The following is a 19,317-nucleotide window of genomic DNA, read 5'->3' on the forward strand; positions in this document are numbered from 1 at the left end:
AGGTTTTTCCTCGTCTGCTAATTAAGAAACAGTGTTGAAGGCAAGGTGATAGAGGGTGACAGACAGCAGCTTTTTCGAAGAGGAAATGAACATCTCTGTAATAACCGCACGGTTGAGGTGCAAGGATGTTTCTGTTAGTCCTGTTTAATGAAAGGTGCAATAAGGGAAAAACAAACACTGTATACTGTCCTATTTCTTTTTAAAGGGTTGGGTACAGGATGTTCTTTACAAAAGCACATTTTGAAGTAATAAGGTTTGGTTGTATGCTCTCAAAATCACACTACTTGACAGCAAGCAAGTAAAAATCAAAAGAAAAGACATCCCACAAAATGAAAGCAATCTTCAGTGGGCTCTGCAGTGTCTTACTAGTAGGCAGACTGCCACTCCTCTGGGATGTTCTGGCTGCCTCTGTCTGCAGAGACACTAGAGTTTTTCTCTGACTGAAACCTCCATCTGTCCTGCTCGCTCTTGATAAACACCACAGAATGGAGTGGACTATTAACTAAAGAGCTTAGGTCCCCTCTGGCCTCTTCTGGCTCTGCTGAAGTTAAGACTCATATCTCCTGGTCTCAGGCGCAGGTAGCTCAGCATCATATAACATGCCACATCAAAGAGTTTTCCTAGTTACTAATGAGCCATGGCTGCTGTCAGAATTGATGCTGTAACTACAGGATAATTCCCCACAGACCATGATACAAGAATCCATACAATATCAGTCATTTTGAATCCGTAACGCCTTCTGGTTTGGATACAACAATGGCACTTGATGTGAACCCATTTACTCCCAACCCAGAATCCAGACATGTTATATGGACATATCTATGTTATATGTCTGTTATATGGACAGAAACTCCAGTATCGTGTTTCAGCTTTTTAGAAAGCTTGGTAAATGTAGTTAACCCTCTGTGAGAAACTAACTGTATGTATAGGCATAAAAAACGACAGCAATTATGCTAATCAGAATAATGTGTAACATTCTATAATCACATAAATATTAGTAGTTAATATATAGTATATAGTATATAGTTATTATGTCATATGATTACAGATTCAGTTTTATGTTGGATCTGTGAGATTTGCTGGGGAAAGGATGGGAGCAAAATGTCCCCTTGGTTCGATCACTTAATTCCACAGAATAATTCTCTTCAGATCCCAGTCATTTCTTCTGTAGGCTATTAGCCTGTTTATACACAGACTTACATAACTGTCTGCTAATTGCAGGCATAATTTACCACAATGTTCTGTATAGAGCACACTCAGTACATCTCTGTTTCATTTGAAGAGTTTCACTCCAAAATACGTTAAGCAATAAGACATGGTATGACAACATGACAGTTCATACTGAAATCTGAATGGAAAGTAGCACTTATAATATTTATATAATAAGAATATTTATTTTGTGCCAAAATATTTGAGAATAACTAATGGCCTGAGGATTAAAATGGAGTGGTGTAGCTAATCAAATAATACATATCAGCTGTTAATGTAAAGGTTTTTTTCATCTCATTTAAACAGTAACAATATTGACAATGCTGGTTTGGAAGTGAAAGAGCCAAAATGTATCCTGACTTTTATCATTAGAAAGAGGATACAATTTTGAAGGACTGCTGAGTGGTGCAATGCAGCTTTGATTGAATTGACTCCCAGCTTTGCAGCAGTGTTGAATGGATTCTGACTCTGTAAAATCTCTTACTCAGCAGAAATGTCCTTAAGAGCTGGTGCACTATGGAAGCTGCACTAGTGACGCCAGCAACAAATGCCATCCTGTAGACATTCTTCATATCCACTTAATGGATGCTCATCGTTTGTCACCCCAGCTGCCTGACATTATCTCACTGAGAATACACATTTTGTTGGCACATTAGATTTCAAGGATATCACCCACCCATCCTTTGGGCATAAGAGTGGATACAGTGTGCTGCCTCCTTTCTTTTCTTTCTTTATACCCAACAGAATGCATTGCATGTTGCTTTAAATTCAGTAAAACCAGCATCAGACAGTAAGTGATTCAGGCGGAGCTCTCTCCTCCAGTGTAATTGGTCCTTGGCAATGCTGCCATTCAGAATGCAGTGGTATCTTTACCCCTCTCTGCCCGATGATGCTGCCACACTTACTATAAATATGACCCATAAGCACATCGTCATGCAGCTTTCTTTCGACTTGGGAGGCTTTTGAAAAAGGCGTTATTTCTCAGCTGGCACGTAGAAAGCACATCACAGCCAGGACCGTTTCGCACACTTCCAAGTGTGGCAGAGAGAGAGAGAGACAGAGAAATGAAAAGAAAGTAGAGAGAGATTCTGGGAAGATGCAGCTTCCTGCAAGTTCTCAAAGAGGACACCTGCCTGTCATTTTCTTTAAACCATCTTGCTACAGACGTTGGCACTGATGGTTGATTGAACTTTCATGTAGCAGGAGCATCCAGTAAGGGTCCTGGATATAGCGTTGCTATTTTTGCTCTGATTTTTCCCACTCATGTTTTATTCAGAGCTGGGATGCTTCAGCACAAGGAGGCACATGAGCAACCAAGTAGGGAAGATGGATGCATGGTTGTTTTTTGAGATGCAGTGTATCATATGATGGTCTCCCCCTTCCTTCCACCCCTTTAAAGTACACATTGTGAATGTTGCATTAACAAATCCGATACACATATTAGTAACTACCATATTGCATACTGTCTTTATTATTCTTTTATAACTTGTTGTCAATTTCATATATTTATATTTTTATAGGTTTATGTGTATTTTATGTGTACTGTTACGCACCTACTCACAGAAAGCGTTCCTTATACGCGTAAAAACTATTTGACAATAAAGCTGTTTCTGATTCTGAAATGTCAGCTGTGTGTGTGTGTGTGTGTGATTGGGGGGGGGGGGGGAGGGGGCTGTATGATGGAGAGATAGATTGAAAGCGACATTGACGGAGAACTGATAGTAATCTCTTGCCGCTAATTATCACCACTTTGTGAAACACTTTTGCTAATGGCCTCTAGTGTTGCTGCAAACCGCTAAAAACATCACATCACTGGCTCCAGCCCAGCTACTTAATCTGAAATTCCCTTTCCCTTTGAGAAAAGGACAGACAGCTCAAATTGGTGATTGCAAATTCTACTTGTTCTTGAACTTGTAGTTACATTTAGCTGCTTTTTTCAACAAAAAAACTGGATCATCTGACTAGACCTTCATCCATGAAAGTGTATATGCAAATCATTTCTAAATTATTAACAGAGTAGTGAAACACAAAATAACAAAATATCTAAGCGCATAGAGAGGCTACAGTTAAATCCCTCCCAGTGCCTGTGTTTTTCTCATATAATGTGAATTCTCTGGTAAACCCTGCTGGCATGCAGAGCTCTGCAGCAGAAAATTGTCCCTTCCCAACATGCAGCTGGTGTGTATTGATTGTACTCTTTCGGACAGCAGTGCTTACTGTACACCGAGATTGCAACACAGAGCAGCAGAGGGAGAGAGAGATGCAGGGAGTGGTGGGTGGTGAATGAGTTGAGTTTAGCTTTTTTTAGCTTAATGTGGCTGCAACAAAGAGTACATGTACATGCACACAACCAAACAGCGCGTGTTAAAGCTCTCTGTACATGTTGCATACTTACCTCTAAATTTGTAGACATGATTGAATTATCAGTTTAGTATATGTGTAAGGATATGTGCAAATACAAATTAGCTAGGGAAGTACCCCCTATCATCTATCCTCCAACAACTGCAATGCAGCCAAGTACGGGCTTCGGCTTTGCCTATTTGCATTCAGGCCAGGTATAATGGTGGAAGCTCCAGCCATCAGCGTTCCCACACCTCTACCCTGCACATGGCATCCAGCTGTTCGGCACAATTAACATCTGTACAGTAGGTGTGCTGTGATTAATGTTCCATCTGCCAGAGCAGACCAGAGAAGACCCCAAGCTTGTAAGGACAAGCTAGCCTGTGTGTCGAGGCTGCAAGGTGAATTGAAAAAAAAACGTAAAAACTATTCTAAATTGCAATATACTACATGATGCTTTAACATACTAGTCATTAGCTGTGCACAAATTCTGGCATGTCTTGAAGCAAGTTCTATAGAAGTTAACAAATTTTACCTAGATGACCCCTTAATTTACTCTTTTCTTTTTGCATAATTAACAAAAAAGCTATTCCTGTTTAAATCACAATATTAAAGAAACATGAATGTGCAATATTCACAACACAACTGTACTGAAAACCACAACTGCAATTGCACCAGACAGTCTTATATTATAGTTAAAGGTATCTCACAAAAACAGTATGAGTATCTATTAATTTCACGGAGTATTGACAACAAAGGAGTATTACCGAAAGGTGTAGAATGCAGAGAAAGAAAGAAGACACAGAGTAAAAAGGTTAGGTTGATTGTGTTGGCAAAGATGATAGAAAACTCACAGATGTCTGGTCTCTTTCGTATAAGGATCTTAGTGGAAAATCAAAAGAGCTAGCTGCTGTAATATAGAGAGTTTCTTGTGTGCAGCATGAGCGTGGAGACAGAAAGCAGATGGGGTACTTGAGCCGCTGAATGATCGATGAATAAAAACAAGCAGACAACCTCTTCTAGTGAGACAGATGCTGTGTCAGCAGGCAACACATACACATCACACTAACAAGGGACAGATATTCATGCATGCACACACCTCAGAAACATGCACACTGACAATAGACAAGGTCAAGACCATAGACAAGGAACCTTAGGTAACCAATAATGATTGTAGTTCCCCAAACACTGTAATCTCTCAGCTACTAGTCCAGATAAAAATGTTTGTGTGTGTGTGCGTGCGCGTGTGCATGCGCGTGTGCATGTGAGGCTTAGCTATAGCTCCATAACAGGCAGTAATGATTGAAATAAAACCTGTGAAGTAGGTCAACCATCCATGTACACCTACATCCTCAAATGTTTTATGACTGGTGACACAGCCCGTTGATAGCTGCACAGTAACTGATGCCATTATGTTGTTATGTCTTTGCGACTGTGTGCGCGGCAAATTAACTGTGGGGCAAATTACATTAGTGCAGACGCTAAACAGGTCAATGCAATAAAGTGATGTTTCATACGTGCTCCCTGATTCCATTAGAAGCCCATAGAGTATCTGTTATTTGTATGCTACAGTCTCGTTCCTGGAGATGTCAAACATGTAGTAGAGGCTTAATCCCCATAGACACCACTGATCCATGTATGGGCTAACTGAGCTCAGTTTCAGCATCAGGGAATAAAGCAATGTTGGCTGTGAACCTTGGATTCACCTCCAGATTTTCACACAGGCAAACACATCAAAGCAAATTACACAACTCAATCTCATTGGAACAGAGGTCAGACTGCCAGTGTCTTGACTATAACGTGACTGGGTTCGATATTAAAGTGTATTCTCTCTGTGAAGTGGCAGTTCATTGATGAAATCATGAATACAGTCATAAAATGTCTGGTGGCTCCAAAATAAATCTACTCACAAAACATTGATCCTCTTGTGTCACTCTTTGCACACTATATGAAATCATTTTTATGATCCGTGTATAATAGTAGGCCGTGTTTAGAACCCTTATAATCGCCCTGAAATAAACATAACAAAAAGAGAACCAAAGCCACTGTCTTGTCCAGAACTACACAGAGATAATTGCTTAGTTCTTGTTTCACATCCTTAGCAGCTCTGTTCATTTATCATTATTAAGCACCTGGACACACAACCACGAGACTTTTGGTTTCCTTGGCAATAAGCAAGCTAAATCCTGCTCCACTTCTTCAGGTGGAAGTGAGTCAACAGTGCTGTTGTACAAATCGCCCCCATACCATCCTCATGCTTTGTGTGAGCTCGCTCTAGAGTAGGGAAATTGAAAAAAAGGGAGCATAGAGACAAATGACAGTCCTGCCATCGACAACAAGCTCGTCTCCACAGGCCAAACACTCATGGGCAAGAGAAGCCTAGACCTACAGAGGCTTATATGAGATAAACATGCTGGGGGGGCTTTTTATTCAGCAGTCACTCATCCAGGTAAACACAACTGAGCACCCATGCTCTTTTCCAGGAGCGCCCTGGTTCACATTGCTCACCTGGGAGCTGTCAATACAGCAGCTACATTGTTGAGCCGCTGAGCAGCTGCACAAGAGAAAGATGCAGTCACTTTATGATTAAAGTGATGACCCTGCGATTATAATCCCCTCAGCCTCTAGAGTCCAGAATGCTGTCCTGTCCAACTGTCCTGACTTGAGATAACACAAATTCTGCTTAGTTTCCTTCCACAGTCAAACACATTGGTGCTGAAGTGATTAGCTGACTAACTGATTTGCTGGCAGGTTTCCAAGTGTGAGGAAGATTTGTAACATTTCTTTGTTTATACATGTGTTGGTCGGACAAAACAAGCAATTTGAAGATGTCACTTTGGTCTCTGTGGCGTTGTGACACATGACGTGGTGGACTGAATTATTAAATGATTGATAGAAAAGAATATTAGTTGATTAATCTATAATGAAAATAATCTGTAATTGCAGGCCTACACACAGACAGACACACACACACTGCTTTGTCATTCAAAAAGCTTACAACAGAGGATATTTACACTGTGCTACTACTAGCCTATATGTGTACACTATTCTAAACTTTAGTTTAACTGACAGGTTTTTTAGTTTTCCACAAAACAATTAACATTCCTCTAAAAAAAAACACTCAAACCATGTTCTTCATATCAGTGCATTCAATAGAGCAAACCCACAGTTACCAGCAAGACATTAGCTTAAATTGCAGTCTACAAACCATCTCCCAAAACCTTCAATGCATGCTCTATAAAACCCCTTATTGAATTGGGCCACATCCAAACACCGCAGTAGACTATAGGTGTGGTACTCATCTCACACATTTTGCTGAGTGGATAGATGGCTGTGACTCCAGCAAGCTGAGATGCTAGGACAAGGATATATTTATAAAGTTGCAATAGCTCTTAGGGCTGTGAGGACTAGGTGTTTCAAAATATTAGCACCAAGAGAACAGAGAGTGCGTGACTTGTGATGTCATTCTAGTCATTACACATGTGGGCACAAATGAGACCAATAAGAGATAAGCACATGGGTTACTGCTACAAACATCAAATATCTTTCAGAGGTGATAAAAAAGACTGACTTGGCTACCAGGAGGCCTGTTTTCAGATGCAGTGTGTATGTTAATCACACTGTAGTGCAAAATCTGAATCCTGTTGACTCAGTCAGCATAAAATGCCATGTCACCATGGTAACTGGGGATGCAACAGCTTTGTAAAGGGTGATGGAGACAGAAGACTGCTCACCAGGAGCATCATCACGGGATCTATTACAACTGTTTAAAATGTGGTGATTAAAATCTACCCCAAAAGAGGCTGAACACACCGGATATCAGATTTTGTGCACCAGGACCACAGCCAAAGCTTGGGCTACTACAGGTCACGTTGAAGCTTCTTCATAGCCTATTATGTAACTGCGCTGAATTACAGTGGTAGCAATTACCAAGAACTGACTAAATCAACATTTACACAAGAACAGCATTTACAGGTATAAAATCGCTGTTTAATATCTTAACTCCATCACTGTTTTTGCGCCAGACATGTCATTAACCACCAGCGTTAGTCTACAAAGTTGCATAACATTTCAGTCACATTTCTCCTTGCCATGCAGGAATATTTAGATCTATCCATTAATGCATTTTAAAGGGATACATCTCACAGGAAAGCTATAACACCAATTCACAAGAATAATACCCTGTAGGGTAAACGTTGTAATTTTTTCATTCGCGTAAACTAGGATCGTATCTCAGGCTGTGACCCCCCCCCCAGTCCACCCACATTAAGACATCTGGCAAAACATCTAACAAAACGCTTTGAGGGCAGGGCGGTTGGATGTGCGCCTACCTGTCCGCAGGTTGAAGGAGAGCCGGGATTCAACAAGATATGGGGTATCGCTCTTGGAGCGGAGTCTCCTTATCGGTCTGCGGTCTGTGCTGCTGTCTGGAGTGGTCGCCATCAATTTGAACCAGTGTCCAGGGATGACTGCTGGCCGACTGGGGCAGACGCAGAACCACGGCCACTCACACACTGAGAGGTAGCTGTTGATGGGGAGGAGGGAGTTCACACACACCGAGAGAGAGGGAGAGAGAGAGAGGGAGAGAGAGAGAGAGAGAGAGAGAGAGAGAGAGAGGCGTTGGTGGGAAATCTGGCATGGATACACGATGATCAAAAAAATGTATAAAAATGGCAAAATATTGGGGGTGGGGGGGCTATAACCGGCTAAAATAAAGCTCCTACATATAAATAAAATGTAGCCTATATCGTCAGCAGTCTTTCATAAATATAATAGCCTATAGGCTAGGCTAGTGATGTACGACCTACAGCAGCTTATGTATATATTTTATTTTTCTAATTCAAAAATAGCTTGTCCAAATATAGCATTGTCCGTATTGTTGTACAGGTTTTAGCTAAGCCTAGATCTAGCCCAGTAATTTGTAGGAAAGTAGCCTAATACAACGAATAGGCTAGCTTTCACATTGCTACAATATATCCTGCACACAAGTGACACGATTACCTATAGCACACTACAGCGACATAATACTGCATGGTATAGGCTACTAAAGGCAAGCAAACAATTCCAATTGAATATAGCCTATATATTATAAGACGAGATATAGTTTAACACTTAAATGTAAAGGTAATGGTGAGAACCACAGAGGAGACAAAATGAAGTGGCAGATTTTGAGAAGAAGTAGCCTGTCGTTTCATTTGATGTGTGATAGTCCCTGAAATATTTTGCTGCTTCAGTTGAGTAAACTTTTTGCAACTAGGCAGCTTACAACATAAACATAAACACAGCAAAATTCGACGATATATGACTTCAGTGGGGTAGCATGAAGTGTTGCTGTGTCTCTGACTTGAGCAGGAGAATGAATGAATCATACTGAATGAAGCAGACTTACAGCAGTCTACCACCAGATGGTGCTCCTAAACTACACATTTTTGTCTTCTCGTCACCTCAGTTTGGTTTATGAGCATTTCTTTGGAGCGCGATTTACGACAGTGTGGCACGTTTACGGCTTCTCGTGATAATTGTGGTGATAGAGGTAAACAAGCAAACTCGACGTATCTTTCTGCTTCGAAAGTGGGAATTATCACAAAGCTAAGTAAGTACGATACCACTACTAAGGCAATGTATTTTAAATACGCATGTATCCGCTGATATCACAGAAGTTAGCTTTTACACATGTTATAATGGATGTGCACGTTAGTTCCTGCCTAACGTTATGTGACAGAGAGCACGACAACACTTCATCATCAGCAAACTTGGTTAACGACGTTACAAGCATTGTTGTGTTAACGTAAGTTAGTGGGTTACATCTGCGTGTGAAGGACTCTTCAGCTGAAGTTAACAACTTGTACTGTCAAGAGATTTTACTATTGGAAATAAAGCGGCTGGTTTGTCCAAGATAAGCAATAAACAGAGTGCAGTTTAGCTGTAACGTTAACTTGTGCTAATATGCAGAATGTCCTAACGTACAGCTCTTTGACTCGTTAATTATAATCTTTTATACATTGGGCTGGGCAGGCTGTTAAACCTGCCTCGACACATTTGGCTGTAGGTTTGTTCAGGCTTGTAGGCAGTATTAGGCGATTTAAGGGGTGATAAGGAGGATTTCATATAACGTTATGGGATTAGAAGAGAAGATATTCACTAAAAAAACGTCAAGATGCATAAATAGCTGTAGAATGATGTGTGTCCTGTAGTTTCATCCCTCTGTCAAATATTAACAGATCGACTACTGCTTCTTGTAGGGCGCACCCAATTGTCTGTTTTTTATTGGTTATTTGTTTTTGAATTATACCGCTTAAAAGCCACTGTTTACGTTTGCTGCCAACCATATTCTTTTTCAGATTTATTTTATGCACATTCCTTCCTCAGCTCCCTCAGTTTTGTCCACATTACTACATTTAAGAGTATCACTGCTTTGATTGTACAACCACATCAGATGCATTCTTGCAGCCATATCTTGTGTTTATATTGATATGTCGGTAAATATGCCATATATAAAGGAAGAACTACTTTATGTACACATTTGCTATACACAGGCTCACTTCTACTGGATATTCTACTTAAACTTACCTTAAAGTGTTCTAACCTTTTTTCACATACTGTATAACAGTATAGAGAACACACATATAATGTGCATTTTCCTACACTTCATTGCAGCTATTAGTGAAATGCTCATGAGTATGTTCTTTATGGCTGCACTATTACAACATATGCACATATTGTACATTGCTTTTGCATGATGTATGCATATGCCCCGAATATAGCGTGACATGTAGTATCTTTGGAAACTTTAATTATAATCGTAATAATAATTTTACTTAACTTTACAAAGTGCTTTGACAGACAAAGTGAAAGCTGGATACTCAGAAGGTAGTATAACAACAGATGCCGAACAAAGCAAGACAAGGTTAAAGTAAAACTTTGGGATCACAGTTAGGATTTGTAGCAACGTTCTGTGGGTTTAAACAATGCTGCGCTGCACAACATGAGTCTGTAAAGAAGACCTACATTTGACTCCAGTAGCGTTCAGGTTAAAGGATGATTTGTCATCTTTATATTCAGTATAGATAAGTCATAATGCATAGAATATATACAGAGGAAATGTGCACATCTTCACAGCAGCTAGTTTGTGTGAATAAAGATAAGAGTTAAAAGTGGGACTTTCTTTTCATTTCGTGTGCTTTTACTTTTTTATGTATCCATCTGTTCTTCAGTAACAAAAGTGACAATGCTCCTCCAAAATCGAGCTGTGTTTGCACTTCGTCTTCGCATGTGCTCCACTCATGTGATGAGAGGACCTTTGATGGACACAGCAAGGCCCAGCTCAGGTAAAATGACAGCTGTGTCAGGTCAATATTGGTCCTTCATTAAACATTGGACGTCAGCCAGTCAGGTCATCCTTTCTGACAGCACCGTATAAGAAAATGATTCTGCAAATTAGTGAAATTTAATGTTTTAAGTAACACTACTATGTAGTAGTAGACTACATGCTATGTTAATGAACCAGTGTGTAATGATTACTTATGTGTAAATTTGCATACTGACTTCTTTCTCAAATCAATTCTTCCTGACACCACTAATGCAAAGTATGTGTCACCAAAGGACACCAAAAACACTACAGTGTATGACTCAAATATTGTAATAATACTAACTGCAACACTCCACCGTCCTCTCCCCAGACTTGGCATTAGTGGATATGTTGTTGGGAGGACAACACAAATTTTTAAATTGTTACTGAATATTAGGACAAGATGTTGGAAATGATCAACTTGAGAACAAAAGCATTGAGTTGTCAAACATATCTGCTTGTGAGTTGTCTTCCCTTGTTTGATAGTAATAAATATATTATTGAATGTTTTTTTTAAAAAAGTATAGACACTTAAAAAAGCACTTGAAAATATGTTGCATTTCCTTTTTTTCCCCCTCCAGACATGTCTGAATTCCGTGCACTCTTTTCAAAAGCCAAACACATAGCTATCATCACAGGCGCAGGTGTGAGTGCAGAGAGTGGAGTACCGACCTTCAGGGGAGAAAATGAGAAGTGGAGGAAGTGGCAGTCTCAGGTAATTTCTTAAAAAGCAAAACACACACACGTGTACATGGCTGTATTTTTTTTTATTTAAGTCAAAGATTTATGTTTGATCCAATTTCCAGCTGTGGTTCAGAGTTGTTGCTGTGAAGTGGGTGTATTTTATGTTTACATAATACATCTTCACAGCTCAGCGGATTTATCCAGGCAGCAACAGCCGGTAAAGAGAGAAATGGTGTTTGTTGCATAATCTGGATTCTTTGTTGTGGGCTGCACCAAGATTTACCTCCAGGAAAGAATCAAAAATGGTCTTTCATACGACAAACTTATAATCTCCCTCCCGAATTGAGGTGTTTAAACTTAATCTATGATGCCTTTCATTATCTCTTCTAATCCTCGCTTCTTAATACTGCTCTTTTGAAACCTTTTTAATACTTGAGTTTTGACCTATAACACACATACATTGATGCATCCCCAGGACCTGGCAACCCCAGAGGCCTTCTCTCGCAACCCGTCTCGCGTCTGGGAGTTCTACCATTACAGAAGGGAGCTGGCTTTGAGCAAGAAGCCCAGTGTCGCACATCTGGCTATAGCAGAGTGTGAGGCCCGACTGAGAAAGCAGGGACGCTCCGTGGTGGTCATCACCCAGTGCATAGACGACCTCCACCGACAGGCCGGGTCCAAACACGTGCTCAAGATTCATGGTGAGAGTTGGACTACAAATTTTTAAAGGAAAAATCTACCCTAAAATAGAACCGAGTGTATTTTTGAATTTGAACAAGTTGCCATCTAGAGGCAAAAATGCATAGGGAGGTTTCATTTCTTTGTGGGAATTAAAAAAAGTAAATTGTGACTAAAATCCTGAAGCTGCTCCATAGTCAGTGATTACTAGAAAATATGACCGAGCCACATATATCCCAAGCTTTTACTTGGATATGGAAACATTTTGTAATTCATAGTTGGTCTTTCAAACAAACATCCTAGAGAGTCCACAGAGTGAGTCACTAATTTAATGTCAGTACATCAACTCCAAAAAAAGTGTCCTGTGATGATATATTTCTCTAAATTCCTCTATTTCTCTAATCTCGTTTCCATTTTAAGGCAACAGTTTTTTGTGGCTTTTCTGTTTCTGGGTGGATTATGGCAAAAAAAGATTATAAAGCATTTGACTCGTTTCTTTGCTAAACTCTTGTTTTAATTGACCTGGATGAGTCCGGGCGCAAAACTATCATTGTCAAGTAATTCTGTCACGAGGGAGATGTTTTCTGTGACTCCAGCGGGCCTAAATGATAAACGGCTGTGTTTTCCATGTGTAACTACAGGCAGTCTGATGGAGACTCGCTGTGTGAGTTGTGGACACGTGACCACGAACAAGCAAAGCCCCATATGTGCTGCCCTAAAGGACAAAGGGTAAAAGGCAGCACCTCTTGAGTATACACACACTGATAAACATGCAGGAGTTGTTGCCTGATCTCTTCAGTTTGACCCTCGTGTGAGTAAAGTGCCTTTGTGTTTGTTCTCTTAATGTACAGTGCACCTGACCCAGATGTTGCTGATGCCCAGATTCCAGTGGATAAACTGCCAAGGTGGGATTACTGTCACTTCATATTAATAACACTGAGGGTCAGATTTACTAAGCCTTTTGTAGTGCTTTTCTGATGCATACTACACCTGGAGTTTTCCTTTATCAAACAGGCCTGTCATCTTGTATATCTCCTCTATTTGTATTACGCAGGCAATTTGAGATTGCTTCATTTTTTGTATGCCAGTTTTACGTGAAACATTCTCTGCCTATAAAGAGCAGTATGTTACAAGGGAAGATTGAGGTGGGAGAGAAAAACATGAATGAACCTGAGTTTTAATTCAAATGCGCACATTGTGAACAGAAACACTGAGAGTACATACAATGAACATGGGTTATATGGTTGAACCCATAGACTGTATAAAAAAAGTGGACAAAGTCATGAAGACGACACCTGTTGGTTTGTGGACTGCCGTTTTGAAGCCTTGAGTTTGGCCGATAGGGTGCCGCCATGTCGATTTTTTGCAACCAGCAGCACTGGACGTGACTATATTTGGGAGAGACGGTGGAGCTAACAGCTGTGTGTGGAGCTAGCTAGCTTGCTTAGCTAGGTGCATCTGTAATTCACGTGAACTGTCATTTTAACAGGGCTGACAATTTTGTCTAGCAAACAGTCTTAAAACTAAATGTACTCACCAGAGAAAGTGAACAGCCAACCCCTAATAAGGTTTTTCAACTAGTTAAATTTACACAGTGCCGTGGGTATGAGTCACTCTAGCCTGATTGACAGGTCGACCATGGTAACGACTTGTCAATCACAGATAATCCCTCCCTGAAGCATCTTTATGGTCTATTTTCCTCTAAATGGTACCATAATTTACTAAATGAACATCAAGTTGTATTGAAGAAGACATGAAACTATTGATTAAGAACATAAACTCATAAGGAAAGTGTTTACTGAGGTAATTATTCAGCTGAGAAGTAGGGTCATTTTACCATAATTTCTAATGAAGCCGGACTTCTTTTTGCAACCGGAAGAGTCGCCCCATGCTGGCCGTTCGATAGAATGCAGGTTTAAGGGACTTCGGCGTTCGCATCAGTTTGCTGACCGGAAGCTTCCCGCTTGGTTGAACCATAAACAACAATAGGAAAGTGATTATGCTTTATTTAGTCTCTATGGTCGCCTCATGTCTGACTCGTCATTTCTGCATAATCATAGTGTGGTATGGCCAATTATTCTGTGATAAATGCAGTATGACACAATTAATCGTCTAAGGACTGTTTGTTCCTGTTGGTATCAAGGTGTGACGAAAGTGACTGTCACGGTCTGCTGAGGCCCAACGTGGTGTTTTTTGGAGAAACTCTGGACTCTCATATGCTGACCAAGGTGGAAAAAGAGATGGAAATATGTGATCTCTGTCTGGTGGTGAGTTATCCTCATTTGTATATGCATACACATCATATTCTCCTCTGTGTAATATTGTGTAAAGCAAACATTTGTTCAGAAGGACTGGACCTGTAATACAATGTTGTATAGATTTCAAGTAGACGCAAGTGTCATTGTTCTCTGTTGTAAAACTACAGGTGGGCACATCTTCAATTGTTTACCCAGCAGCCATGTTTGGCCCCCAGATTGCATCCAGGGGCATCCCAGTGGCGGAATTTAATATACAAACGACACCAAAAACTGGGTATTTCACGTAAGTCAGTCCAGAAACTGAGTGCATGTTGAAAAAGATAAAACTGTACCACCAATCTGGTTGTATAATGAATGAAGTTAGCATGAACATATATGAATGATAAGTAAAACCAGACCATAGGATAGTGATGCATGTTTCTATTGATATTTAGTGCCACCCACTGGCAGCAGAGGCAGCTTCCAGGGCTCTGTTTCGGAAAGCAGGTTTAATGAAAACCCAGAGTATGTTAAGCCCGAGATGAGGGAAACTCTGGGTTTTCGGTTTCAGAGACCGAGATCAGATAAACTCTAGGTCAGTAACCCCAGCAACTTTCGCTGTGAACCTAACCTCCTCGGGAGTAGGTTTACTTCTATAAACGCTGAATTTCTCTCTGACTCCCCTCCTGCGGAGCCTGAAGCGGCTGTCTGACATTTACTCATTCATACTGTCGATGTCAAAGCACATATTGGAACGCAATTAGGCTACGTCTTTAGAAACATCGATATCCCGGTTGGATAGGCTATTTTTTTTTTTTACCTGAACATGATCTTGAGCATGACCGCTTTTATGATCAATCTCTCATCGATGTATGGACAGAGTTATCTTTGGACATGGTGGATTTATCCTCAGCACAGATTAAAATCTATAGGCTACACTGTCCTTTATGACATAGTGTGGACAGCTGTCAGGTTGGCAACAGTTGCACAAAAACACTTACCGTGAGCTACAGTGCTGCAGCAATCCCTGTTTAAACTAATCAGTATAAAACTGATCAATTAACAGTAATCTTTCATATTGTAGTCGCACTGATTGGAACAGTCCTTGTAGTTGTCAACTGGATACAATGTGAATATTTCTGAGTGAGGATGACTGTGGTGCAGCTGAAACAAATAAATGTAGTCTAAAAGTGAGTTTTTGATTATTAGATGCATAGTCTGAATGTGTTTTTACAGCATTTCATGAAATACAAAATGAGCAAGATTTTATTAATGTAAAATAGATGTCTACAACTTTACAGTCAGTTTGAACCTAGACACATTTTCCAATGCAAAAATATGTCCATGAGTAAACTGTCTTATATTTGATACATATTTTCATCTTCAGGTAGCCACGATTGCCACCGGCATTTTGTCCCGTCAGCTTACAGCTGAATAAATAGACCTAAAGCCTATTTAATAATAAAATTTAGCCTATAGAGAGAATTCCAGCACTTTATCATTCATTAAAGAAATTCCATTCTGGTAAATGATGGATGAGCAACGGTAGCATATTGATCCTTTCTCCACTGCTGCGTTTTAACATAAATAGCCTATCAGAGTCTGCGTTGACACGCATTCATATTTCTAGCCCCAACCGATTAAAATGGAGGCTCTGCTTTACTTAACCGTTGCCATGGTGAATCGTAGAATCGGAGCTCCATTGATGATGGCTTTTTTTCATCCCCACGCACGCGCTTCCATCAGGTTCAGCATACTCAGAGTTGACTGAACTTATTCTGATCAGCTCAGTCTACTCAGAGCTCAGGGTTAAGCTCAGTGTATGTTAAACCTGCTTTCTGAAACAGGGCCCAGGCCCCTTTCCACTATTTGTTACCTTGAATCAGTCGCCCAAACCAAGGCACTTTCAACTCAACGAGTGACCTTCCGCCTAAAATTCATGTCTTGTTTCTCTGTGTGTGGGATGTGTCACAGGCACCATTTCCAGGGTCCATGTGGAACCACACTGCCTCCAGCTTTGGCGCGACATGAGTCAGAGGTTATTTAAGAGCCACAGGAATGACTTTACGGACAGCAACCAGTGGCTTCTTCTACAGACTAATGCAATCCAAGGTTGGGAAGGGGCAATCCATCTTGGTATAAGAATGGGAATACTGTACTCTGTATGTAGTTATTTGCATAGGAAAATATCTTTTCAGATATCAGAGGGTGTTGCAATTCTTTACATATCTTGTGTATTAGATGCTGCTTAGGGATTGTCATATTTTGGATGTGTTACTAAAATTATGGCTGTAGATAAGAACACGTTACTCCTGCTGCAAGTGGAGAATATTCCTCTTTTTTCTTTCCACCGACCAAACAGATGCACAGAGCGTAGCATAATCTTGTGCCTTTCGAAAGTGTTTACACAACCTTGACCAAATGCTCGCTTTAAACCTCAAGTGCAAATCAACCAATGTTACAGAGATTTAGCCAAGTGTACAGAGTTTGATTTTGATCAGGGACACAGAGGATAGAGAGAGAGATTCAGTCCCAGCCTGAATCTGCATTCCCTCTCATGCTGTTTGACTGTAGTTATTATCGTATCAGTATAGTTACATGTTGTGGATGATTCATGATACATTTTTACACATTCAGTATCTGATTTCAAAAAGTTTGTGTTCAACCACTGTAGATGGAAATTGTCCAAAAAATTAAAGCAATCATATATTTAGTAACATGATTATCTGTTATGTAAACAACTTTAAACATGACGCACAATTTCTTATGATGTATTCTATTAAAACTGCCAATTAAAATACATACTGTAGAACATAATTATTAAAACACTATATGTATGTTTGCTGTTTATATGTTGTTGTCTGCACTAAAAAACTGTCCATGGCTTTTCACAAGCCAGAGTGGAATGCACTGTACTGTGTGTGCCCAAAATGAACAGTAGATGCCAGCATGTAGCTTTCTATCCCAATCGTAGATTGTACAGTAAGGCATAACTGCACTGAAAGGGACACAGAAACCAACCCTGGGTCCACATGGATTCTTAGTATGCATGAGCAAGAGGAAACGTAGAGTTAAGTACCCTGAGGCCATCGGTGAAATCAGCGTTGTTACAGCTGAGCCGAGCTGCGGAAACGGTATCGGCCTCTACTGCACAGTGCTGCTGAAAATGGAAACAGTTTGAAGTGGTAAGCAGTCAATGACACAAGGTGGCATCTGTTGTCCCAGCTGATCTCTTACACTGATCTTGATTTATTTATTTTATTTTTTTTCAGAACTATTTTGTGTGTGAATGCAAAAATATTCGCCGTGGGTGAAGTTTTTTTAAAATGTGGTCTTTTTGCCTTTGACTCCTTAAATCAAACACTGGCCTAGTGCATCCTAAAGGCAGAAATCCATCCATCCATCTTCAACCGCTTATCCGTACTTGTCCAGGTGCTGTACGCCCTGGACAAGTCGCCAGTTCTAGAGGGTAGAAATACAGCTCCTAAATGTGTTTGTCTTTATTGACTGGCTGGACTAACATGGTTAAGTCATTCAGTGGAAATCGGAGGGACTGAGGGATAGGAGTCATTCATATTAGCTATGGAAGACATTAGTTAGTGTTCATTAGACAGTATTATGATAATGTAATAATCATAAAGGAATTGTCTCAACAGAGCTAGCTGTATAGGGAGAATAGTACAAGCGCACGCACACAGGCATGTAATCCCTCTTTGGTATCTCAGGGGAGTCCCTCAGGGTAGTTAATTCCATGCCCACTGTAGTTAAAGTTTTTTTGTCCACACAACATTGCAGCACCACAAACACACCACAGTTGGACCACATTGGTGAACCGGCACATGGTGTGGAAATACCCAGCACTTTTTCCTCTCAAGTATTCATGTCCACTGTGGCACCTCACAACTTGCTTTCTTCGCTCAACAATTAGCCTCCAAATTAGATCCTTCTGCCTGCCATCTCCACCTGTTAATGTATAACATCATCATTGCCATGATTACATTTCCTCATTTCCTGTGCTATCACTGCCGCTTCCCATAAGGAGAGGTAAGGCCCTAGTCCCATTTGTCATCAGGAGAAAAAGTACATGGGGAGGCACTTAAGAGAAATCTCAGCTATGTCATAAAGTAATTTCTGCCAGAGAGATGACAACTTCCTTCCCAAGTCCTGCAGCTCATTTATGAATGAATATAGTGGGGAGGTGGAAAGGTTCTTGTCTGACCCAAAAGCCTTTGGGGTCAATAGACTCATCACCATTGGTGGCAGCTCGATAAATATCTCTCTGTCTTTTTGGATGAAGAGGTAGATTGACCCGGAGATGGCATCTGTGTGTGGATTTAATGTGCGTGTCTGTGTGCATGATTGACTCTGTGACTTATTTTGTTGGAGTTTGTGTTTGGAAAAAGCTGAGAGCGGTATTTGATGGACAGTTGGATGAGTGTATATTTGCGTGTGTGTGTGTGTGTGTGTGTGTGTGTGTACAAGCTTGCACAAGCTTGCACCAGGGGGAAGAATGTGTCTGAATGTGTGTGTGTTGTGTGTGTGTGGTTTTTTTTGCTGTATGTGTACTGGTGTGATGTTTCTTTCTGTATGCAGACTGGGAAAAGTGTCAGACCAAACCAGGTCAGGCTGGGTGAGGAGCCGTGAACCTTACACAGATACACATATTGTAGCTTTACAGTTACACAGAGCTTGTCGGTGTCCATTAGGCATGGCTGGCTCATTCTGCCACTTCAGGAGTATCTGTGTTTTGTTTTAAATATTACATATCAACTATTTGTAATGTAAAAAAAAAAGATGACCAGAGCAAGTCTAAAAGGAATA

General features: G+C 40.5%; 2 protein-coding genes across 2 annotated transcripts in view; one reads left to right on the forward strand and one right to left on the reverse strand.

Annotated features, from left to right (window-relative positions):
• LOC119902047 (phosphatase and actin regulator 1-like) overlaps positions 1-8,060 on the reverse strand; it is a 50,576-nt gene extending 42,516 nt beyond the window's left edge. The window contains exon 1 of the mRNA XM_038717936.1: positions 7,881-8,060. Within this exon, the coding sequence (XP_038573864.1) occupies positions 7,881-7,992 (112 nt within the window). The 5' untranslated portion in view covers positions 7,993-8,060. The remainder of the gene's footprint in view (positions 1-7,880) is intronic.
• A 941-nt stretch (positions 8,061-9,001) lies between these two features.
• LOC119902049 (NAD-dependent protein deacylase sirtuin-5, mitochondrial-like) lies at positions 9,002-17,322 on the forward strand. Its single transcript, XM_038717941.1, has 9 exons — positions 9,002-9,142; positions 10,764-10,877; positions 11,479-11,612; positions 12,057-12,282; positions 12,901-12,988; positions 13,111-13,164; positions 14,403-14,526; positions 14,685-14,800; positions 16,471-17,322. The coding sequence occupies exons 1-9, from the start codon at positions 9,007-9,009 to the stop codon at positions 16,541-16,543; spliced, it is 1,065 nt and encodes a 354-aa protein (XP_038573869.1). The 5' UTR covers positions 9,002-9,006; the 3' UTR covers positions 16,544-17,322.
• Positions 17,323-19,317: the final 1,995 nt, after the last annotated feature.

The sequence above is a fragment of the Micropterus salmoides genome, unplaced genomic scaffold (assembly GCF_014851395.1).
Source record: "Micropterus salmoides isolate LMB-PRFRI ecotype aquatic unplaced genomic scaffold, ASM1485139v1 Ms_hic_scaffold_14, whole genome shotgun sequence".
Lineage (NCBI taxonomy): Eukaryota > Metazoa > Chordata > Actinopteri > Centrarchiformes > Centrarchidae > Micropterus > Micropterus salmoides.

Coding starts and splice junctions, on each gene's coding strand:
- LOC119902049 (XM_038717941.1), top strand. CDS start 9,007: ATGAGCATTTCTTTGGAGCGCGATTTACGACAGTGTGGCACGTTTACG. Junction 9,143..10,763: donor GGGAATTATCACAAAGCTAA/GTAAGTACGATA, acceptor TCTGTTCTTCAG/TAACAAAAGTGACAATGCTC. Junction 10,878..11,478: donor CACAGCAAGGCCCAGCTCAG/GTAAAATGACAG, acceptor TTCCCCCTCCAG/ACATGTCTGAATTCCGTGCA.